The sequence below is a fragment of the Furipterus horrens genome, unplaced genomic scaffold (genome assembly GCF_987537825.1).
Source record: "Furipterus horrens unplaced genomic scaffold, mFurHor1.1.pri manual_scaffold_2, whole genome shotgun sequence".
Taxonomy (NCBI): Eukaryota; Metazoa; Chordata; class Mammalia; order Chiroptera; family Furipteridae; genus Furipterus; species Furipterus horrens.
The window spans coordinates 2,213,239-2,237,675 of NW_028327172.1; the positions used below are offsets into that span (position 1 = coordinate 2,213,239).

The 24,437-nt window shown below is 63.9% G+C and overlaps 1 protein-coding gene across 1 annotated transcript in view; it reads left to right on the forward strand.

Moving 5' to 3' along the window:
- Positions 1-24,437, forward strand: part of SHANK2 (SH3 and multiple ankyrin repeat domains 2) — a 296,667-nt gene that overhangs the window by 113,068 nt on the left and 159,162 nt on the right. Inside the window, exons 11-13 of the mRNA XM_090257200.1 lie at positions 3,529-3,847; positions 6,973-7,142; positions 12,432-12,545. Coding sequence (XP_090113326.1) covers positions 3,529-3,847; positions 6,973-7,142; positions 12,432-12,545 — 603 coding nt within the window. The remainder of the gene's footprint in view (positions 1-3,528; positions 3,848-6,972; positions 7,143-12,431; positions 12,546-24,437) is intronic.

Genomic DNA, 24,437 nt, shown 5'->3' on the forward strand with positions numbered 1-24,437 from the left:
ACGCCGCTCCAGCGCCGAGGGGCCGGGCAGCGCCCCTCTCCTTTCCCCCACCCCGGAAGGTTATATAATGAGCGGCGGACGGCGGCCAGAGTCAGAGGGAAAATGAAGTCTTTGTTAAGTGCCTTCGCGAAGAAGGAAGGTAAGGCAGAGCCGCGGGGGGCACAGCGCGCGGACTGAGCCGTTTCGCTCCGGTTCGTGGGGTGGGGGCGCGGTTCCTCCAGAAACTGTGGGTTGCTCACCTCGCATGCCAGGGACGGACGCTCCCGGCCGCCGTGCGGCTTTGTTGTGGCTTTCTGGCATTGAAACCCCCTTGAAGGGGCCGCTTGATTTTAGTTTTGTCCCCCGCAGAGCTGCATTCCAGGGTGTGCCTCCGCGGGGACGGTGCCGGAGCGCACGTTGGGAACTGAGTCCAAGGGCCATAAAGGAAGTTTGGGCTCCGTGTGCCCACCAGCTGCAGGTGCCGGGCTCAGGCTAAGGAGGTCAGGGCACCGGGCCGGCCCCCGTGGCCAGGCGGCCGGTGCTGGGACGCTCCCCAGCTCCCCCAGGCTGTCCCCGGGCGGCCGTGGCACCGGGCGGGGGGGGGGGGGGGGTGCCTCCCCGCGACTTTGGACGTGTGCACGCTTTTTGTCTCCCCTGTGGTGTAGTTTCTCTCGGGGACAAAATGTATAAATAAGAGCATGTAAGATGGCAAAGGGAACACCCACCCGCTGAGAGTTAGTTTGCAGATTGCCTGAAAGAAGGAAGCAGTTGGGTGGAATATTAATCACTTTCGGGCAGGAAAAGTTATTTTTAACCCTTTCCACACACACACGGACACACTTAACAGTCCTCGGAGGCTCCGGTTGGGCTGATGGACGGCGCGCGCTCGGCGTCGTGAAGGGTCACGAAGACGTTCCTTGGAGGGTTAGGGCCGCATCTCCCAGCACACCCCTAAAATAGACAGGAGAAAATTTCCTATTAAATTGCACAGAGAACTGATTAGAGGTGACCCTGGCCCGCTGAGCGGGGTGACTGTCCTTAGGATGTTCACCTAAGGTCCCCTGTGGGATTCATGCGTGTAACTCGCTGGGTGCTCGGGGAAGCAGTAACGTGGGCTCCCCAGCTTTCCCCCGACTCTTTGGCGGCCTCCCCACGTGGGCTCCCCCTGCCCGGCAAGCCCCACTCGGAAGGCCCTGCAGCCGGTGTCTTAGGACTTTACATAAAAACAGCCTTCATCCACGCTTGCTTATTTCTTCCACGAGTAATGCAGATCCACGCTCCGGGACTCCAATTTCTGTCGTTCATGGGGAGCAGGGAAAATCCCGGTGGGGAGTCGTGGGGTCAGCTGCATCCCGTGTCTGTCCTGCTGTTTCCTGGACGTGCCTTCCAGGGCTCCCCCAAATCCCATCCCTTTCTGTCCAGGCCATTAAACTTTCCAAACGACACCGGACTGTGTTGTCTGGGAAGCCAGGTGGCTCGGGGCCATGGAATGCGGGTGTTGCTGGGTCCGGGAGAGGGGGACAGTGAAGACGATTTAGGAAGCTGGGGGTTCTGTGACCTCGTCTGCAGCCAGCGATTTCTGAGTGACAGACGCTCACTCGCTGAGGTCACGGGGTCGTCAGCCCCTGGCCAGGTCCCTCAGTCCCCAGCCCTGTGTCAGGCAGGGCTCCGGTCACCAGAGAGCACCTACCAGGTGCACGTCCCAAACGACACGGTCACCGCTCGGTCGTTCCAGATTCTTCCTGGCCTCTGTCGGCTCCGAGAGAGTGGCACCCACATGGGTCTCCCTTGTGCTGAGCAAAATACAAACTTGTTCTCAGAGTGAGATTTTCGAGTAGGTGGGAAACACCCAGGCTGATTGGCCCTGGAGATGGGCGCACGGAGGAGCCCCCAGCCTGTCCTGTCCCCGTCCCTCCCGGCCCGGCTGGCATCTGAGTTCTCGCGCTCTGGGGAGCCAGGAATGGGCACCATTGTAGCCGGGAGCCCTGGCTGGGGCAAAGCGGTGCCTGCCGCCGGGGAGAAAGGCTTCTCGCAGGAAGCAGTTGGAGGGAGAACGTGCTGCCTGATTGGGAAAATGTGACCCCCCGCCCGCCATGTGTCACTTGCCAATTCTCCCCCACCGTGCTGACCCAGAACGTGAATTCCAAGTGCACGTGCTCAGGAGGCCCCTGCAGATCGTGGACGGCTTCCCTGGGCGGGCGGCTCCATCTCTGCCTTCCGGGGACCACGCTGCATCCGGGCAGGGGGCGTGGGCTGCTCTGGGTCACAGCTGCTCAGGGCAGCTCTGCCGGTGCCGCCTCTGTCTCCCGCGTGGGTGTGGGCCGGCAGCAGGGGTCAGCGTCATGCGCAGCGTCCCATGGAGTGCTTCTCCACAGCCTCTGATTTGGGCAGCAGGCAGGAGGTTGTCCGGACGCAGTGCCGTCTCTGGGGTGCCGCGATTCCCGCGTCCGACCCCGGGGAGGCAGCCCTGGCCTCAGCGTGCGGTCACGTGGCGGTGGGAGCACTGCCCAGGGCGTCGGGCACTGAGACAGCTGTGCCCTGTGCAGCCCGGGGTCACGGGCACCGTACTCGTCCCTTAGCCTGGAAAGCTGCACCCCTTCCGATGCTTCTTCTTGGGAAGGACACTCTCTGCTTCCGCTCCTGCCCTGGGAGCAGCCCCGATGGCTGCGGTCCCGGCCCTCGCCCGTCCCCGGGGCTGGTGTCCCCACTCGGAGTCCTCGGGCAGGCAGGGCCTTGCCTCTGGTCTGGGGCTCAGTAAGGAGCCAGCTGAGACGTGCCACCCCCAACCCCCACCTCACACGCTGGGTCCCCGTTTGATGGTGGAGAAAAGCGTGTTCTTGGGGTGAAGCCGACTGGTTCCACCCTGTGGGTTTGAGGGCTGGGTCCCTGTCTGGGGGCCACGGTGTCAAAGTCCCATAGAGGGTGTGGCTTAAGCCACAGTTACTTGTGTCTCCCAGTCCTGGAGACTGGAGTCCAAGGTGCAGGTGTCCCAGGGCTGGTCCCCCGAGGCCTCTCCCGAGGGTGTGCAGACGGCCATGATCTCCCAGTGTCCCCACACTGTCCCTCTGTCTGTGTCTGCGTCTAAATCTCCTCTCACACTGGGTCACGGCCTGTCCTGGCGACCTCGTTTTATTTTAATCACCTCTGTAAAGACCCCGACTCCAAAGGCAGTCCCGTGCAGAGGTGCCAGCGAGGAGGGGACCCCCGTCGGCCCACGTGGGGGGCGGGGCCAAGCTCAGGTCTTGGCGAGGAGGGACTCCATGGCTGCCACCATGTCCCGACCGCGCTGTGAGGTGGGCGGCCGTCCTCACACGTGTCTCGGGTCTGCTTACGGCCAGGGCGCTGGCCCGGATGGAAGCGGACCCCACGTCCCTTCCATCTCAGGCATGAGCTGGAGCTTCTGTGCCGTGCAGACTTGCCCGCGGCCCCGGCCCGTCTGTGCTTCTGTGTCGCGGTGACTCCTGGGACGGCGGCACCTGCGGGGCCCCTGCCGCTGGGCCTGGCAGCACCATGTGCGCTCACCCGCCGCTCCCATTCTCTCCAACCCAGTGCCCTTCCGAGAGGCCCCGGCGTACTCCAACCGCAGGCGGCGGACCCCCAACACGCTGGCCGCCCCCCGGGTGCTGCTGCGCTCCAACAGCGACAACAACCTCAACTCCGGCGTGCCCGACTGGGCCGTCTGCCCCGCCGCCTCCCACCGCAGCCTCTCGCCCCAGCTGCTGCAGCAGACGCCGCCCAGCAGGGCCGACGGGGCCGCGCGGACCATCGGCAGCTACACCCCGGGGCCCCGCAGCCGGTCCCCGTCGCTCAACAGGCTTGGCGGCGCTGGCGAGGACGGCAGGAGGCCACAGCAGCCCTGGCACGTGGGGTAAGGAGCGCTCGGAGGGTAGCATGGAACTGGCGCGGGGTCGGGGCGGATCCCAGGATGCCCTCGGGTGCCGCACTGCTGGTTCTAGAACTCGGGGCTCGTCCTCGAGGGAGCGTGGTGCCTGCTTTGTTCCATCCTGCGTGGTGAGAACCCTTTACACCCGGAGTTCTGCCCACAGGCCCGGCTCAGGCTGCCTCCAGAGAGCACGGGGGGCCTGGGGTCATTCCGTGAGCGATGACCGCTCTGGGCCGGTGTGGGAGGCTGGGCATGCAGGGCTTCCTGGAGGGGCTTGTGGCCCCATTTCCTGTCCCACGTCGGCTGCCGGGTCCCAGAAGTGACATGGGAACCGAGAGACAGCGAAGAGCTCTCCAGGGGCCCTGTTGGCAAACCTGTCCGTTTGCCTTGCAAATGTACCTCACCCAGGTGAGAGGACGGAGGCTCGGGGGGGCCGCGGCAGGCGCAAGAGCATGGACCCCAGCAGCCGCAGTGACGGTCTCGGCAGGCCCTACTGTGCCAGCCCCGGGGGCGGCCCTGGCGGCCGGAGCCCCTTCTTGTCCCTTTCCTCGGGCAGGACGCAGACCCGGGCCCCTGGGCGCACGGCTGCAGCTCGTGAGGGTCTGTCCCCCTTGACCTCTGCCCCCTCCCGCGGTGCCCGGCAGGGCCTGCCGACCTCTGTCTGCCCGGCTGGCCCGGCAGTTCTGGCGAGGTTAGCACGCTCACACTCGCCTGGCACTCAGTGCCTGTCACCCGGGTCCCCACCTGCCTCTCGTGTTCCTCCCTGGCCCCCGAGGACACTGGGTCCCCCGCCCGCAGATGAGAGGGGGTGTGGGCATGCAACTGGCTGCAGGAGCCCAGGGGGGGCTCAGCGCTTCTGTGTTGGGGGGCAGCCCGACCTCCTGCACCCCGAGCCGCAGAGGCAGTGGCGAGGCCTGGGGGCGAGCCCGTCTCCTGCCCCTCCGTGGGGCCACGGGCCGGGCTCGCGATGCGGGTGCCCCCCAAGCCCACAGAGCGCTTTGGCGACGCCTCCCACCCAGGCCTCATTCTCTGAACGGCGAGACCCAGTTCTTGCCTCTGGTCCAGATTCTCACCCTGAGTCGCCCCGAGGGAGCAGGCCCAGGTGCTAAGAAGAGTTTAAAGCGAAATTAAAGGGTTCCCCCAAGGCAGAAAGCTCCACTTCACGCCATCTGCCAGAGTTATGACTATAATTTTCAGAAGAGTGGGTCCCCCTCCTCCACTATGAAATCTAATAAGATTCCGATGGCCGTGTGGCCGGGGACCCGCAAAAGCTGCAAAGAAGATATTGAGAGTGGGGAGAACAGCAGCGGGGCGCCTGGCGGGGGGGCCGGCTTCCTGTGCGGGTGTGCGTGCGGGTGTGAGCTGTGTGTGTGTGTGCCTGGGTTAGTGCATGCACGCATGCACTTGTATGCTTGTGTGCTTGTGCATGCACGCATGTGTGCGTCCTTTCTGTATGCATGGGTGCACAGCTGTGTCCGTGGGTGCATGCACTTGTATGCACGTGCATGTATCCGTTCACTGCATACATGTGTGCATGCCTTTGTGTTGTATGCATGTGTGTTCACACTATGTGCACATGTGTGTGGTTTGTGCATGCATGTGTTGGTGCTGTCTGCACCGTGTGTTCACACGCTGTGTGCACATGTGTATGTGTGCTTGTGTTTGTATGTGTGCATTGTGCTGTGTGCATGTGTTTGCCCACACTGTGTGCACGTGTGTGCATGTACTTGTGTTTGTGTGCAGGTGGTTGTGTTGTGTGCATGTGTGTGCTATATGCATGTGTGTGTTCATGCACTGTGTGCACGCACCTGTGTTTGCACGTGGTTGTGTTGTGTGCATGTGTTTCCATACTTCACGCACATGCGTGTACTTGTATTTGTGTATATGTGGTTGTGCCATGTGCATGTGTGTGTACTTGTGTTTGTGTGCATGCACTTGTGTGTCTCCATGTGCATGCACTGTGTGTGTCACTTGGCCATTCTGTGCCTCAGTTTCCTCGTATGTAAAATGGAGCTAATAGGTTTGTGGTGGAGAGTCAGTTTAATTTAATACCCACTCGTGTTAAGAACCCATGTCCAGCTCATAGGAAGGTCCACAGAAGTGTTTGCTGTCCTTCGCTGTCATAATCATCAGGGACACTGTAGAAGGACCCTCTGGCCTGTGTGGCTGGCATGGGAGGGTGTCAGGTGCCACTGTCCGGGTGATGACTCCCAGCTTGGCTAAGGGGCAGAGTGGAGAAAGTCACGTCAGCTGGGTTCAGGGTCGCATCCTGAGCACAAGGCGGTTTGCCCCCTGGCTCCCCACCCCCACAGCACCTGCTTCTTTCTCTGTCTCTGCCCGTGGGGAAGGCTGGCCACCCAGGACCCTCTCGCAGCATTTGCCCCAGTGCTGACCTGAGGCCCCAGAAACCTCAGCCAGGAATGGGACGGGGGCATCAGTGTAGCCAGAACCCAGCCCTCAGGTGCAGACCGTCGCCCTCCCCAGCCAGGGCTCTGTGCGTGGTCAGGGTCACTCTCCCCATGGAGCTGCATCCGGGTCAGGTAGCCAGTTGACCTGAGTGCAGGGCCAAAGAGAGAAGCCTGTCCGGAGCCTTCGGGAACCTTCTTGGCGCCCCGCCCCAGGCGCAAACCTCTGCACACACCTACCCGAGACGCGCCCTCTAGTGGCGCCCACCGGCGCGGCGGGTCCACGTCCCTGAGAACCGCGGGGGGAGACGGGGGGAGGCTGCAAACAGCTGCCCCATCACCCACCCCCGAGTGTGGAAAGGAGGAATGGGGTCCTCCAAGGACCCCTCCCAGCCACCTGGGAGGTGATTGGCTGTCCCCAGGCTCAGAACAGCTATGGATGTACTTTTGCAAAATCAGGGTGGCTGGCCCCCTCGCATCAAACGGGCACGTCTTAGGTGCGCTGGCTGGGTGGGGGGTTGTGGGGGCGGGGGTGGCGCTTGTGCTCTGAGCTCACGCGGAGTCCAGGTGCTGCTGCAACTCGCTGGCCGGGTCTCTCTGAGCCTCCTGCTTCTCGCCACACAGGGGGTCCGGCACCAGCATCCCTGAGGTCACGTGGCCTCCTGTGTCTCAGGCCCTGACCCCCTCTCTGCCCCTCCCCCGCAGGCCAGCGTTCCCGCCTGGTGCCACCAAGGATGCACTCTGCACCGCCGAGTACCCGGGGCCCAAGCGGAAGCTGTACAGCGCGGTGCCTGGGAGGCTCTTCGTGGTCGTGAAGCCGTACCAACCCCTGGTCGAGGGCGAGATCCCTCTTCACCGTGGTGACAGGGTCAAAGGTCAGTGTCCACGGGGCAAGGTCAGGCCGAGGTCCCTGTGGAGAACACAGAACCCCGGGGGCAGATGGGGAACCGAGTGAAGCTCGCCAGCCATCTCCGGGACTCAGCTTCAGTGTCTCTGCTGTCTGTTAGGGAAGGCGCCACACAGGCGTGGAACGAGGTCCCGTTGCGGGGAGCACCAGGGAGGGACAGCGGAGGGCACTGATGGCAGCGTGCCTTCCGCCAGGAGACCCCGAGGGCCTCGCAAAGAAGTGGCGTGGGCACAGGCCCTGGCACGGGTCGGATCCGAGCCTGACTTGTGGGGAGCAGGGAGGGGCGTCCAGGTGGACTGTCTGCAGGGATCACAGAGGGAGTGCAACGGGGTGGGGAAAGGGCTCCCGAGGCAGAAGCCCAGGAGATGCGGCTGAAAGGTGTTGTGGGGGCCGCCACCCAAGCCGGGCCACGGAGTGCGGCTGTGTTCCTGGGGCAGCGGGGAGCCCGCGACGGTTTCTGAGCGGGGGCATCAGGAACGTGAGGCCCCCGTGAGGGGCGGGGCGGGGGGCAGAGGGAGACGGGCAGTGGCCAAGGCCTGTGGCTCTGAAGACCACGGGAGGACGTGGCAATGGGACTGCTGTGGGCCACAGGCCATGTGGGAACAGCCAGACTCACCAGGTGGGGCAGACCCCCCGCCCACACTCTGCCATCGAGGGGCCGGCTCTCACGGTGCCTGGCCCGGGTGGGAAGTGGGCCCCCCGGAGGGGTCTCTGTCTGGGCCTGAGTCCGCGGTGGACTCCGCTGCCCCGCCCCCTCCCCGTACGGCGCGCTAACAGGGCAGTCGCAGCGGACACGCAGGTTCCCCAGGGCGGGTGGGGCCCGCGCCCTCGCGCCTCCCTCTGCTGGGCCAGCCGCACGCGCCTCTGACTGTCTGGTGGCCCCAGCGGGTCCCAGGGCCCCGTCTGCTTTCTTCCCACCGTTTCCTTCGCCGCGGATCCTTCCGTTGGTCTGCGTTCCCTGGCTCGTCCCTCTGTAACGTCCCATTAGCCGTTAGACCCCTCTGGTGGATGGCTGAATTGCAGAAATAACGTGTTTAAACGCAAGCATTTCCATGGGTATCGTTAATCGTTTCTTTTTATTGGATGAGCCTCCCCATGGCTCCGCAGAGGGTTCTCACTCCCGGCAGCACGCACACTGTTTTGCGATGCTGATCCTTGGTATGATCACCCCGTTACACCCCTGTCTGTCCTGCCTCCAGGGTCGCCCCGGGGTCGGCTCCCTGGGGGATGGGCTCCCCCCTCTCCGGGCTTCATGTCTCCAGTGTGTCCTGGGTATCGGGAGGGTTGGGTTGTCTGGCTTCTGTTAGTTTTCTTCATTTCACTTTGGCCAGCCACTCGGGCCACCCTCTGGGCAGGCTCGGGTCTCACCCTTGAGCTGAGCTGCTTTATATCTGTTCTGTGCGTGTGTTTTCCGGGGTCGGTTGGAGATGGCGGGAGGCCGCGTTTCCCGGCTGTCTCTGGCTCTTTCCCGGAGGTGTGGGGATGCCCCCACCCCCATCTCCCCGCATCTGACTCACCAGTCTGCTTCTTTGGGTCACTGAGATGGCCAGCCTTTCCCTGGGTCCCTCCCCCAGGCCTGCTGTGTGCACTTGACTTAGTTCAGGCCCAAGACAAGGCGCTCCCCCCGCAGCTGCCTCCCCTCACCCCACATGCACCCCGCCCGCCAGGCTGCCCACATCTCCCCACGCTCAGCACCTCCGGGGGCTGCCTCTCCAGCACACGCGAGTGTATAGCTGCCTTCTGTGGGGTGGCCCCGTGGGGGCTTCGACCTTCACGCCCAGAAGTGGAAGTCCCTCAGTTGCCCCTGTATAGTTTAAAGCAGTATTTTTGGTCAATTTTTAAATTACAAATACATTACGAGCCTAAAAAGTCACACTCCCTCACCTTTGCCTCTGGTGGCAGAACACATCACGGGTAAACTCTTTGTCCCCTGCATGTTCCGTGAGTGTCGTCGACCCCACAGCTGTCACAGAGTGGCCGACAGGCCGTCCACACGCAGGGCTCTGCCCCTCATCCACCGGTCAGTCCCCGTGCTTGAAGGGCCCGGACAGAGGCGGCCAGAATGTGGTCGCTGCGTGTGCGGCTGTCCCCGCACAGTGGCACCCGCCTAGCAGGCCCTGCCCCCACTGGGGGTCTTTCTGTCCCTGCCTCTCACGCACGGCAGTGGGAGGGCCTGTCTGGGCGGCCGCGGGAGGCCCCTCTCCTGGCAGAGCTGCCAGGGATCCCGTCTGATCCAGCTTGTGCCCCTCACCGCCATCCTCCCAGGCAGACAGCGAGCGCAGCTTTGCGAGGCAGGGAGAGCGCCCCTCTCGTGGGAGGCACCCCCATTCTGGGGCAGTTATGGAGGACACACCCCGGGGCTTGCCTTGTTTAGGAGCCATCGCCCCATTACTGCTAGGTGGCCGCAGGAAAGGGGGAGGTGGGGGGAGAGCAGGGGAGCCCCTGCTGTGGCTGTCACACTTGGGGTGACCTGGACCTGCACAGACCGGGGACGGGGATGGTGGTCAGGCTGCAGTGAGGACCCGGGACTCTGAGGGCCCCAGGCTGGGCCCCGGCTCTCAGTCCCTTTGACTCTTTGCTGCTCAGCCCACGAGGATAGGGCCTCACGTCCACAGTGGAGAGCTGGAGACGGTGTCCCCGGGGAAGCGCGCCCAGCGTGACTCTGAAAATGCCCCTGCTCCAGCTCCCTGGTGACATGTGTATGAAGGGACACCCAGACAGCTTAACTTAGGGGGGCCTGTGTGCCCGACCCAGTCGGGGTCCCGTGTGGGAGAGAAAACGTGGTGCTCTGGAGCTCCTCCAAGAGCTCACCCCATCACGCAGACAGGCCCCCCTCAGTTACCCAGACGGGGCGGGGTGACGGGGGACAGAGTGTGGCACTAACAGTCCCCGCCAAGCCTGCGACCTGGTCGAGCCAATCTGCTCTGGGCACTGACTGCTGGGCCCCAGTTCCCAGGGGAGAGGCGCTGGGGTCATGAGTGACCGGGGAGAGGACAGCCGGGCCGGCCTCCTTCTGCACCCATGCGTGGCAGCGTGGCCTCGGAGCGCGCGGGCTTGGGGAGGGCGAGGGGACGCCCTGTTTATCCTCGCGGTGTGTGATGTGTTTACTCCTGAATGACTGAAGTCGGCCATGTGGGCGTGAGCCCGGCCCGACTCCCTCTTCACTGTGCAAGGAACATGCAGCCCCCCCTGGACACAGCTGTGCCCGACAGGAGGGCCCTCAGCACCTGCCCTGGAATGTGGGGGCGGGCCCCCGGGAGAGCCCACCCAGAGGCACAGCCAAGCGGCCCATGTGGCAGGTTTCAGGGCTCCCACGCAGCTCCGGGAGACCAGAAGGGCCTGGAACGCAGACTGCCCTTTACCCAGACTCTTCCGCGTGGGACAGAGTCCCCGCAGCCCGCAGCCCTCTCTCCCTCTCACCCTGTAAAGAGGCCCACTGGCTACCGAGGGCTCCACCAGGAACCCAGGAGCATCCCGGGCCCTCCCTCCCTCCCTCTGGTCCCTCAGCAAAGGGTCTGCTATGCCCCCGACCCCGCCCGCTGTGCAGGGTCCCCAGACCGGGTGACCCCGTCCAGCACACTCCGCCTCGGCTTCCTTACATTTGCCCCTCTGCCCCTCCAGCGCCTGTAAACTGCTTCTCATCCTTTCTCTTGGTCCTGTGAGGACCGCAACGCACTCGGAAGGGTGTGCGTCACAGCAGCGAAGGCGGGGCGGGCGCGTGTCGTGGCTGGCGGGACACTCGGGAGGGAGCGACTGAGCAGGCTGGGCTCCGTGCTGCGTTAAGGTCCCTCTGTGCCACGCCCAGTGACCTCCGTGAGCTGCAGCGTGCTGTCCCGCTCGGGCAAACGAGGAGACTGAGGCACAGAGTGTCAGAAGCTCCCCGGGGCGTCGCGCAGGGAAGACGCGGCACTTCCATCTTCCAGAACCACCGGCGGGGCCTGCTGACCGCTGCTCGGGAAGGAGTGGGGCCCGCACTGGGCGCTGGCTCCAGTGGCACCCGGCAAGCTGCCGCCCAGGGCCGAGCCTCAGGTGGCCCTCCGGTCCGGGTCTGTTGGGAAATCGTGGGGTACGACCCACTCAGCTGGGCGACGTGGGGTGTCCGGGGCCCGTGTGGGATTTTGGAGGAAATGCTTCGAGCGGTTCCGATTGGCCGGGGCCTCGGTCTCCGCTGGGTCAGTTCCTTTCAGTATCAGGCCAAGACGTACAAAGCGGTGTTTTCTGCTGCGCTGGCCGTCAGAAACCATGGGTCCACGCGCTCTTTTCTGCCTTTGAGGTTGAGATGAGGGTCGAGGGGAAACACTATAACCAAGGTCTTTGTGCAAACTGCCTCTTGGGGAGCACGGGGGTTCCCGCCCCACCCCGCACCCCACACCCTCAGGCAGGTGTGGCTCACCCATGCTCGGTGCCACTCGAGATCAGAAACACACGCAGCTTACTCTCCGGTGCGTGTTTACTGAGGCCCTTCCGTGTGCCCGGCGTGTCAGAGAGCCCAGCCGTGCACGCGGGGAGCTGTTGGCATTCACTCTGGGCAGAGGCCCCCCCCACCCGCCCGCTCCGAGGACAAGCCCGTCACCCCTTCTCGGAGGGGGTCGCCAACCCGGGCCCCTCGCTGGGACCCGCGTGATCAGTAGGTTCTTCCTGAGTGAGTCAGCGCACTGGTGGGCCAGCTCTCCCCGGCGCTAGCGTCGGCCCAACGCGTCTTTCAGTCCAGCTCTTTGCCCGAGTCCAGGGGGCCCATGGCCACCACACAGCCACCCCTGCCTTCCTGTCTCCTGCCGCAAATTCTCTTTCCTCAAACTGGTTTAAAGGATCCTGGGGACACAGACACTTGGACCCCTCCACGGCTTGGGAGGAGCAGACATGACCTCATTCTTCTTGCTCCCCCTTGCAGGTGGCCTGCCGCGCCCCCCAGTTCCCACTCTCCCATCTCAGTGGGGACAAAATGGCCACGTGACGTGGCATGAGACATAAAGATGCTTGCATCCTGTCCCTGAGGCCTTCCAGGCAGAGGAGGCGTGGGGACTGCAGGGCTCATGCCCTCAGCACTGTCCTCTCAAAGGGACGCTGCCCAGTCCCCTCGTCCATGCCCAAGGGGGCCTGGTCAGCGGCAGACGGACCGGAGCCTGGCTGCTGACATGCCGACGCCAGACCTGGCCGGTGACATGCTGGCCTCGCTGCCCCCCCAGTCCCCACTCCGCTCATACCCAGACCCCCCAGCCCGGCCCTGCCTCTAACACTGTCCTTCCCTTGTCCCCAGTGCTGAGCATCGGCGAAGGGGGCTTCTGGGAAGGCAGCGCCCGCGGCCACATCGGCTGGTTCCCGGCCGAGTGCGTGGAGGAAGTCCAGTGCCGGCCCAAGGACAGCCTGGCAGGTAAGGCGACCTCGTCAGGGTCTGTGCGGGGAGCGTGCGGGGGGAACCGGCTGGTGCCGCGTCCCAAGGCAGGGCCGAGTTTCAGAGCTGGGACTTCTCTGAGGCCACGGGGCGTCGTCCAAACCGGAAATGCGTGTAAGGCAGCGTGGAAGCTTTCGGTGAAGGGGCTGCCGGTCCACGTTACAGAAAACCGGGGCTGGGTGGGCCCGCCATCAGCAAAAGGCCTTTGGGGGCAGATGAAATGCTTGACACCTGATCAGTCTCATAAAGGGGCAGCTTCGTGCCACGGAGGGCCTCGTCCGGACCCTCGGAGAACTGCGCACTGTGGTGTCTGTGAAAACGGCTCAGAAGCGGCGATGTTCATGCAGGAGAGCCGTCCCGGGGCTCTGGAACTCGCCACGGGCCGTGCTGAAAACCGTTTTAAAACCAGTTGCCAAGAGATTGAATTGGCTGGTGTCACGCAAAAGTCCAGGGGCTGGCAGAAAGCAGAGCTGCGCGTGCCTTCCAGGAGGGGCCGGGCCCAGTGTCCCCCGCTGGCCTCGGGTCGCACCCCGGCTCCGTGCCTGCGTGGGGAGCGGCCACGCTTGCCGTGGGCCGCAGGCTCTGCTGTGCCCCCCGCGCAGACGCTGGCTCCCCGACTGGCTCCCCACGCACAGCGTCCGCCACGGCTCTGAGTAGATGCCTCAGCGGGGATACTGCGCTCTGGTGTGACAGCAGGGGGATGGCTTTACAGGGCCGTGGACGGGGGGAGTCGTACATTGTTTAGTTTCTGTGCACGAGGGACAGCTGTGCCCTGATTGACAATAACCCAGGTCTGTGCGGACCTCAGCCCAGACTGCAGGGTCCCGCATGTGGCAGTGCTACCGTGTCATTCTGCAGGAAATCGCCGGTCAGTCACGTGGGAGCCCCTCCCCCAAGCTCCTCACGGCCCGGCTCCTGGAGGACGGGGACGGCTGCTCTGTCCTCTGTGTCCTGCATGGTCCTCATACAGGACCGCGCGTGTCCGCAGGTGTGCCATGTTTGTGGACAGGAGGCCACCGATGTGCCACGGACCAAGAGGCCAAAGGCCAGCGCTGTGTGTATGAGGTGGGGGGGGCCAGCTGCTGTCACAGAGAAGCCCGCAGGGTCAGCGGCTTCACGCCACCTGCGTTTCCTTCCCGCCTGGCACCAAGCAGGGCGGTTCCCCGGGCAGGAGACGAGCCGTGACTCAGGGCCAGGCTGCGCCATCCCAGAGGCCTCAGCAGCGTCTGCCTCCGGCCCGGCCCTGGCTCTCAGCTCCTGCTGCCCAGGGCGGGTCTCGTGACCTGGACTCCACAGGCAGGTCCCGAGCGGTGGGCGTCCGGGAGCAGCTTCGCGTGGGCCGGCTCCCCATTCCGGACCCGGGGACCGTCCTCTGCCTTCCCTGTGTCCGTGTCCCCCTCTGCTGCACAGGGAGGACACTTCAGTTTGCAGCTCGTGGGGTTTTTGTATTGTTAACTGTTTGAGTGAAATATAACAAACGTACGGAAACGTCACACCTGTAAATGTGTCCCTTAGTGAGGGGTTGTAGGACAGCCCCCTGGGTTGCCGGCACCCCGAAGTCCCCGTGGGCCCATTCTCCCATCACTGAGCACCCCCAGACTCCTAACACGTCGCAGGCGGCATCACGTGAGTATCCTGTCCTCTCCCCGCGGCCAGGGTTCCGGGGCACCCTTCCTCGGTGAGGCCTTCTGTCCTGCCTGGCGGCCTCTTTGGGCGTCTGGCCCGGGGCTATCACGGCCGTGTTGCAGGGTCCTGGTCCATCTCCTAGTGAGCAGCTCATGCCCCAGGGGTCGCGGCAGGAGCGCCCTCTGCTTTTCTGGAGTTGCAGGCGCAGGGTATGAATTGGGGTCACCCGACCCTGGGGACCTCTGGGTCTGGAGCCCTCGGACAGGGACCCAGCGCAGCCACCACCCAGAGAAGGTGGGAACCGGAGGTGAAGTTTGCCCCTTACTTTGCAGAAACCTGACCTGAACCCCCGAGCCAGGACATCTCCCTGCTCCGTCCCAGCTCAGGGGATGTTCTGGTCAATATCGTCCTTTTCATGGGAGGGGACAGAGCCCCAGGGCTCCCGACAGCAACCCCCGCCCTCCAGAGGGAATGTATTGGCTTAGATAACTGAAAGGGCCAGAACACTGGCTTCAGGCATAGCTGGACCCAGGTGCCCCAACCATGTCCCCAGGGAGCTTTCTCTCCATCTGTAGGCTCCGATTCCCCCAGGGCAGCTTTGTGCTCTGGCTGGCTCACCTCTTGGGGTGGTCCCACAGCCAGGCTCACATTCTCTGAGGTCCAAGTGCGGCAGAAAGAGAGAGAGGTTCTTTCCTACCTGTTTAGCAAATGCCCAGGACTGGCCCTGACTGGGTTGACTTGAGTCACGTATGGGCCTGCCCCAGAGCCGGCTGCTGGGGCTAAGGAACCCGTGTACTTGAGGAGCGTGATGGGCCAGGTCCGGGGCACAGGGGCCGCTCTGTCTGGGACAGCGGGGAGGCTGCAGCCAGCCTGCATGAGGGGCAGCAACTGCAGACGTCCCTTTGGCTGAGAGGCCCAGCAGACAAGGCCACTGCTGTGACCTGCTGCCCCCAGCCCAGAGCACTCCCCTGGAAGGGAGGGAAGGGGTGGGAGCTGTCACCCACGTCTCCGGGCAGCTCTGGGTGGCGCCGTCGAGGCAGGGGCTTGCCGAGCCCCGTGAGTCAGAGTGGGTACCAACCTCTGCAAGACGTCACCAGAGGCGTGCCTGGCTCCAAAATAGCATGTTTTTGTTATCTTTAGGACATTTAAAAATACAGGCCGCTGATGCTGTGAGCACAATAGTAATCTGAAATATTAATAAGCAGCCGAAGCGCCAGCTTCCGGAGAAGCGACTGGCGGCTCACCAACAGGACGCAGGATTGGTGAGGAGGCTCTGTCCTGGCCGCGATGGCTGTGTCGTGGTCAGACAGAGGTGGCGGGCTCCCACCCGCCCCCGTCCCTGTGCGCCGTTTTGTTATGGTGCTTCTCCGCCTGGGTGCGTGCGCCTGGGTCTCTAAGCAGCAGCTCTGTGTTCTAAATACCCTTTCCACTCTCGGGCTCACCCCCAAAATTGACTCCCTCCCGCAGGGTCTGTCGGTTCCGGTTCCTTCAGGAGGACCTGGTCCTTGGTGATGCTCTGGGACGGGGCTCACCCCATCCCGGCCCCTCCCTGCAGTGGAGGGTGGGCAGCCCAGTTACCATGGCAACCTGGGGATGCTGGGCCAGCACTGCCTCCTTCCCCGCAGACCCTCCTGCCTCTACAGAACATGCAGCTCTGTCCGGAGGGTTGCCCTGCACAGCCGTCACTCCAGACTGTGGGTTCTGCGGGGAGGGGCAGCGTGGCTCAGACTCACGGGTGTGGGGGACAGTCTCACTCCTACGTCGGGCAGGTGGCCGTGGACAGGAGTGTTACATTAGTCTGCCAGGGCTACCATGACAAAACGCGACACCCTGGGGTGTTCAAACAACACAGTCCTGGAGGCTGCAGGCCCCAGACCCCGGGTGGTCGGGGCAGCTCCCAGGAGGCCTCTCTTCCCGGCTTGCAGCCGGCTGTCCCTTCCCTGTGTCCTCGCGTGGCCTTATAGAGCAGGCCCCCCCGAGGACCTCAGGGAACCCTAAATACCTCCCTGTGGCCCGCTCTGCACACTCACTCACACCGGGGTGGCAGCTTCAGCCCGTGACTCTGGGGGATAAGTCCGTCTGGAAGCGCGGCTTGAGCGCTGCCCCATGTGGTCCTTTCTGCTGAGGCCCTCCCTCTACCTCCCTGCCCGCAGGCCCCTCCCCAGGGGGCCGTTCTCTCCTCTGAGGTGCGGGCACTGACTGCCTGCGACCTGACCCCCCAGCATCTGCGAGGCCCCTGGGGGAGCCGCAGGGCCTGTCCTCTGTTCCGGGGAGAAGCCTGCCGCCGAGGCCGCGGGCCGCACCAGCACCGGGGCCCAGGGCTCTGAGTTAGGGCCACTGGCCTGGAGCGTGGGCCTTGCTGCGTGACCTTGGACGAGGCACTCGGCCGGTGTGAGCTGTGGGTCCCTGCTCCGTGACACGGTCGTGGCCGTGGTGTGTTTGCAGCAGGGCTGCGGGGGGTGGGGCCTCCGCCGCGGAAGGCTCCCGGAGCAGGCTGGCTCTCAGGCACACTCCCTGCACGTTGGCGGTGGGGTCCTCGCCACGTGACACCCCACCTCTGCACGGGCAGGGGAGTGGGCAGGGCATGAGGGCGTGGCCCTAAACCCGCCCACCCCCGGCTGCCCAGCTGCTGTGTTTGGTGAGCTGGGGTCCAGACCCTTGAGCTGGAGCAGATGTAATCGGGGCAAACTGTGGGGGCGCAGGGGGCGCAGGGGAGGCCCATATGCCGGCTTCTGGACACGTGTCTGTGAGGGGCACTGATCAGCGTGTACCACTTCCCACGAGAGCCAAGAACCAGGGGGATGGATGGGTGGTGGGTGGGTACATGGACCTTGCAGAGGGGTGGTCGCCCCCTCTTTCTCTCACACACAGCTCACCCCAAGTTCAGTCCTGTAGCTGCCCTACTTTAAACCTCTCCCACATTACTCGATGAGATTTCTTTAAAACTACAGAGTTGGTGAACCTCAGGGGAGGCCGTCGGGTATTACGAGACCTGGGAAATGCCCCGGTGCTGGCCTCCCAGGCCAGGGTCTCCCTGGGTCTCTGGCCCTGGAGATTTTAGGGGCGGTCACTTCAGCCAACCCAGACACCCATGGCCCAAGGCCCTGCCCGCCCGCCTGCCCCGGGAGAGCTAGAGGAATGGCGCCGGCTCAGAAATCCCGCTTGGGGAGCAGGCAGACCGTCCTCCTTGCCCACATGTGAGCAACCTGAGCTCCTGGGGCCCCAAAGACGGATGTGGGTGTTCTCTGTAAGAAGTGGAGCAGATGCGCTGTTCCTGATACGGGCGGGTGGCCGCTGACCTGCCATCTGTCAGACTAGTGAGGACAGGCTTGGGGCCCCTTTCTTGGCACCCAGTTTTGGGATGGTTAGCCAGGGCCAGGAGCCCCTCTAGCTGGGGCTCAGACGGGAACCACGGGCCACCCCCTAGCATGCACCGAGGCTTGTTTTGGAAAATAATAGCCCTCGATGCCACTCCGTGACTAAGTAAAATGTGGTTTTTGGCTCCTCTGAAGGAGACATGGGAAACAGATCGGGGACAATGGATAAACGCTGGCTCAGGGGCCGCACTCCGGGGAGGGTGAACCCCACGTGTGCAGATTAAACCTAAGGGATGGGTGTGTAAACCAGGCGTGGAGGGGCCAGGCTCCACTCCCACGCTCACGTGGCTGAGACGGCATCTGGGAGGGCGCCGTGTGCACCTCCTGCCTCCAGCCCATCGGGACCTGCGGGCCTGGGGGTAGCGTGCGGAGGAGGCCTGGCCCAGGGCACCGAGGAGACCGGGCACGGAGGGGCGGCTGGGCGCCGTCCGCAGGTGGAGGTGGGGAGTCCACGCTCATCCTCAAAGGGGTTCATCCGTCAGGCGTGCGATCAGCCCTTGGCCGTGAGCCCCGTCCTGTCTCTACACTCAACTCTGTCTTCTTATTTTGGGAAAGGCTTCCCACCCTGTCGGCTTACCCTTTTAAAGTGTCCAGTTCAGTGGCTTTTAGTGCAATCGTGAGCTGCTATAAACCTCAGCATGGTCTGATTCCAGGACAAGATCGTCCCCCCAGGAAGAGGCCCGGGCCCCATCCACAGTTGCTCCCCAGCCCCGGGCAGTTCCCAACCCACGTTCTGTGTCTACGGATTTGCCTGCTGTGGCCATTTTGTGTGATGGAATCACACGCTGTGTGCTCTTCCGTGGCTGGCTTATGGGGGTGTCCTGGTTTCAGGGTTCATCCACGGTGTATCAGAATGCTGTTGCTTTGTCAGGCTGAACAGTAGCCCACCGAGTGGACAGACCCCGTTTAGCTGACACTTGGGTTTTCCCACTTTGGGGCCTTTGGGACCAAGACTGGCAGGATATGTGTGCAAACGTTTTTGTTTGAACCCGTTCTCATTTTGGGGCAAACACCCAGGAGCGGAATTGCTGGGTCCCACGGCTGTTCACTGTTTTAGCCTTTTGGGGACCTGCCCGTCCGTTTCCCCAGTGGCTGCACTGGCTGACGCTCCCACGGTAGCACTGAGGGTCCCGCTTTCTCCACGTCCTCGCCATCCCAGTGGGCAGAGCCCGCTGCAGCTCCAAGGGGCATCGCCCTGACTGCACGTGAGGCTGAGCCCTTTTCCCGGGCTTGCTGGCCGGTGGTGTACCTTCTGTGGAGCGTGTTCACCTTCTAAATGACCGTGTTTAAATACACGTCACGTCGGGTCCTAGAGCGAGCGCTGGCAAATGAAGGAAGGTCAAGAGAAGACGGTAACCGTCACCCATGACCCTACCTTATGTTGACAGTCGCCCCCCAAGGCCTCGGCCCTTCTTTGAGCCTAAGTGTGTGCGTGGCACCCAAACTTGAGTGCACCCTTTGAGATGGTGGGTCCTCCTCCTTCTTTTCCCAAGTGACAAAGGACACCCAGATAGTCTTCCAAAACACCATTTTCAGTGGCTCCACAAGCTGTTGTTGACGTGATGCTGACGTGACCTTGGCCCACAGCCCCTGGCGACACCGCAGTGAGCAGCCTCCCGCTGCCAAAGCCACCTGCACAGCACGAGGCCACCTTGTGTCTGCGCTCTGCCCTAGACACGGCTGACGTCTGTGGCAGGAGGCCCGCGGCCACTGCCGTCTCCTCGAAGTCCTAGAGGGTCCCTGTCCAGGCTCCGCTCTCTGGAGCCTCTGAAGATAGGACCCGCCCCTGGGTCGGGGACTTGGGGACATGGAATAAACTTATGTAGTGTCAGCAGGGGCTGGTCTCATGGGCCGGTGTCACTCCCTGTCTCATGGGGCCCTGAGCTTTAGTGCTTCATAGTCACCGCCCTCAAATTCTTAATCATTTCTGAACAAGTGGCCCCGATTTTCATTTCACCCTGGGCCGCACGACACAGCGGCTCTGCGGCTCTGCGGGGCACGCGGCCTCCCCGGGGTGGGAGTTCACACTTGGGAACCTCCCCTTCGGGTGTTGCCAGCTTTACACAAAGGCTTGGCCCTCCGCTCCGTCGGTGGCCGTGTGACCCGGGCAGGCCAGGCCGACCAGGCCTGTGGCCCGCTTCGTCCCCTCAGCACGGCTGCGCACTGCGGACGTGCCCCCGGCCACCCCTGCTTAGTTAGCCGGGAAGGAGAGGCGCCCTTCGTGCGAACCCACAGGTCTGACACGCGGCAGCCACACGCGTGCTGTTGTCCCCACGGAGCCATCTCCCGGCCTGGGCACCGGCCTCGCAGGGACGTGGCTACAGCGCTCCGCCCTGCCTGCCTGTGAACAGGGGCCCTCACGGGTGGACTGGCCCCCCTCCCTTCCTTCCGGGACCCGTGGAGGGTCCCGTGATGGGGGGGGTGGCCGCTGGCTGACCCCGAGTGCTGTGTGCGAGGAAGGCCCTGAGGCAGGCGAGAAGGCGCGGGTTCCGGCATTCTCAGCCCGAGAAGGCGTGGCGTCGCTCTGTGCACCTCTGCGGGGCTTCTCTTTCGTGAGCAGTGACAACTTGAATGGCCGCTCCCCCTCCCTGTGTCTCCCGTGGGAGGACCCATCCTGCAGGTCAGGACCCTGGGCACGGGCACTTCCTGACGGTCGTTGGGACCTGGGCTCCTTGGCCGTGCACAGAGTGGTGTCTGTCCAGAGGTGCCTTTTCGGTCAGCTGGTGGCCTCAGAGATCTGTAAGCTGGACAGCTCCCCTGCAGGGGCCTGACCGGGACCGGGACTGGATGAGCTCTGGAAGGTCCCATCCGAGCAGGTCAGCAGACGCATGGAGGGCGGGGCCGTGCCGATGTTGGGGTCACCCGCCACCTGTCCTGAGCTCGGGGGTGCATTGCCTGATTCTATGGCAGGGGCAGGGCTGGGCTGGCTCCATTTCCCAAAAGGGCACCCAAGGAGAGGAGGAGTGACAGCCGGCTGAGTCCCACGTCCGGGGTCCTGGAGCAGAGACGAGAACCTGCCCTCGCCCCGAGATCAGGGCTTTGTTTGACCCCGATACCTGGCTGAGGAGGGCCCGTCGCCCCCTGCCACGCAGTGGCCCATCGGGAACGCCCGGGTCGTGCTGTCCAGGTGCCGCCCACAGACTACGCCCTCACAGTGGGCTCCCCGCCACGGCCTGAGCTGGTGAGGGATGGACCGAGGAGGGGGAGACCACTCCGGCACTGAGCACCCAGCCTCTGCGTCTGCAGCGCCCTGAGGTGCTGGCGCGTCTCCCACACTCACACAGAGCGCTTGTCGGGCCCCAGACCTCACTGTAGATCGAATGGGAGCTGTACACGCACACACACACGTGTGCACCTGCATGTGTTTGTACGATCGCAGCACATTCATGTACACACGTGTATGCCGCCATGGCTGCCATGCAGTGCAAGTGTGATTGCATGCTCGTGCGTGTGCGTACACGCCCAGGCACACCGGCGCGCTCGCATGTGTACATGTGTGGGGGCATGACGTGTTTCACCTATACACATGCACACGTATGGACACTGCGTGGAGACACCGTGCACATGTGTGTGTGCACATGTGATTCTGTGTGCCTCGCAGGAGGGGCCTGCATTTGCCCGGACGTGTGGCGTGTGTGCTGAGTGCCAGCTCGGGGGCGCACCAGCTCCCACACGGCTTGGGGTGCTGACCTTGAGCCCCGGCACGGACACGGCCCTGGTGACGGGCTGACCTCGTTCTAGTCCCTGAAGCTCCGGCTTTTCTCATGGCCCGTCCTGGAAGGAGTGCCGTTGCCAGAGAGAGCATGGTGTTTATCATCCACATGGGGACAGAGCCAGGCAGATGGCGTCGTCAGCAGGGCTGAGAGGGCCGCGGGCCGCCCTGCCTCCCGCCGGGAGCAGAGACCTGGGGTCCATCACCTGGAGTCAGGGAGCCGGGTTCCGCGTGTCTCAGCGCTCCTCCTGCCCCTGCCCCGCGCCCCCACTGACCAGCAAACCCTGGGGGCTGGGCCCCGGAGGGCACGGGAGAGCCCACCCCTGCGCCACAGCTGGGGAAGGAGAGACGGCGCCCCTCGGCATGACCAGTGCCCTGGGAGGTGAGCCCTGGATGTCCCAGGAGCTTGGCCACCCACCGTGAAGCAGTCTGGGGAGTCAGAGGCCCCGGGGCTGTCTCTAGAGCAGACGCCCCAGCAGCACCTTGACACGCTGCGTGCTCAGCCCGGCGCCCTCAGCGCCGTCAGTGTCGGCACTGGGGCAGGGCCGGGGACGGGAGGCGGCTGTGATGGTCTCCCACCGCCCGGCTGGGGTCTTCTCTGCAGCCGGCATTCGATGCTCCAGGGCTGGACCCTGGGTGTGCACCTGCCGTGGCCCGGCCCTGCCTTGCGTCCCCATCCCCTGACGGCTCCCCGGGACCTGGCCCGGCACGCCATGGGCCTGCCACAGATGCCTGCCGCGTTACAGCCGGGCGGGGGGTGTGGATGTGGCTTTGAGATGGCTCATTACTCCCTCATGAGCATTAACTGTCGTGAAACAGATTTAGAATTCAGTGCACTTAGAAATCACCCATCTCCCGCCGTTTGAAAATGGCTCGTCATCCCGCGTGCCAAGCGCCCTTTCAGTGTCTGCTTTTCCCACACGAGCACTGACTGGAACAAAAACATTGCCGCTAAAATTAGGGGGGCAAAATGCAGTTGTTGCGGAACACCAAGAACATCTCAGGCCCTCTTCACCAGGGAGGAGCAGCCCCCCCACCCCCACTGCCCAGCCCTGGTCTCCACGGGCCCCTCTGCCCATAGATGCGAGCCTGTCTCAGAGGGTGGCTGCTCGGGGGTGGGGACTGTCCTAGCACAGCCTGCTGCAAAATCCTCGTGACCAAACTGCTTTCCGATTAGCATGAGCATCCAGACGTGCAGTCTTCTCTTGAAAGGTTCCGACCTCCCCTCTGCCACCTGCCTGCCCCTGACTCAAGTGTCCGAGACGCGCTGCTCTGTCCCCCACGTGTCAGCGGCACGTGACAGGGAATACACAAGGAGCTGTGGCTCACAGGGAACAGAGGAAGGGCGTGCAGAGCTGGGGCAGGGCTCCCGGCTTACGGGGACCTGGGCGTCTCCATTCTTGCTGCTCCACCATTCTTAACGGGCTGCCTCCTGGCTCAATGGGGCTGCTTAGATTCCACCCATCGCGTCCACATCCAGGTCAGGACCGCACGTGCCAGGACCAGGGCGAGGGCTCACGACCGCCTCACCCAGCCCTCATGGCGGCCCACCTGGACCACCGGGCTCTGCACCAGCCCCGCCACTCTCTCCTGGCCTTCTGTGCCTCAGTCTCCCCTCCTGTGCCATGTGGGCGACTGTAACCCCTCACACAACCTTGCTTGGAGGATGATTACGTGGGTCAGTAATCACAAAGCTCCTGCACAGAGTACGTGCTGGGCAAACGGTACGAAGTTGTCACTTGGACCCTCCCTGAAAAGTCTCGGGTCCTCTCTCGCCGTGGCATGAAGAAATGTGGTTCAGGGACTTGCTCCAGGTCACACAGCCGGCGAGTGGCAGAGCCCAGGAAGTTCCCAGTTCACCACACCTGCGCCTCAGGCCCTGCTCCCTGCAGAGCGGGCGGGGGTGGGGGCGGGGGCGGGGGACTGGGAGGCTGGGATGGGACGTGCCGCAGGCCCCGTACCTGACCCAGGAGGGGTCTCTCGTTACCTGGGGGCATGCAGCCTGGCGGGCCTCATGGCGGTTCCAGGTGGCCATCGCGCGACCTCGCCACTGGCCATGACTTTGGACAGAGGCTCCATTTCTCTGTTTCCTTCTGAGCTTCTCAAACGCGGCCACCATCTGTCTGTCCCATCTTCCTTCCTCCCCCTGGGCAAGACGAGGGCCGGGAAACCTCAGTTGCCATCACTGGGTACGTGTGACTTACCTGGAGCTCTCAGGGCACCTTCCCTCCAGACAGACCGAGCCCTGGGCCCTCCAAATGCACCCGGGCAAAGCCATGCCACCCTCTGCCTGAGGGCCCATGAACAAGGGCCAGGGGTCGGGGGGGCTGTGCACCTCCACGGCGGCCACCAACCTGATCACACCGGGACTGCGTCTGGACAGACGTGGGGCGCCCCGGGGGTGGTCCCCATGCACCCCTCCCACCTGGACACTTTGCTCACACCTCCAAAGCCCAGCACAGACCCTCGGTGGCCCTCACAGCTCAGCAGTGTGACCTCCGTCACAGTGACGCAGAGAACTGCCCCGACGTCACTCCCCGGACTTCCCAGCATTCAGCTCGCCCAGGGCCCAGATGGCGAGGACGTCCATGCCGCCTCTGCCCGGTGCCTAGGAGGGTGGCCACGGCAAGGGCCTGCGTTTCCTCCGGCTGAGAGGTCGTGCTGCTCCAGGCCATGTTTGCGGGGGCTTGGGGTTCACTGCGCTGGAGATTTTTTCCCTTCTGTCTGCTCCCTAACAAAACAGTCGTGAGACTGGGGTGGGCAGATGGGGAGAAGGAAGCAGGAGGGCATTTGGGGGTCTCAGAACCCTCAGAATCGCCAGGCGGGGGCTCCGAGACACCCAGCCTGGATTCCGAGTGAGGTGGCCGGGGCGGGGGCCGTGGTCCCCCAGGTGTGCAGCCTGAGGCAGCAGCAGTGTCACCTGGGAACTCGTCGGAAATGCGGTGCTCGGGCCCCGCCCCGGCGTCGGGCAGCCCGTGTTTTCGGGAGCGCTCTGGGGATGCGGGGGCCTGAGGATCCAGGGATGCGGGGTGCAGGTGCAGCTAGAGCCCCGGAACCTTGCCCCGGGCGTGCGGAAGGCAGGGCCGCCTGCAGAGGCCGTGCCACTCGGAGTGTGGCCGCGGACCAGCCTCACCAAAGGGCCAGAATCCCAGGTGT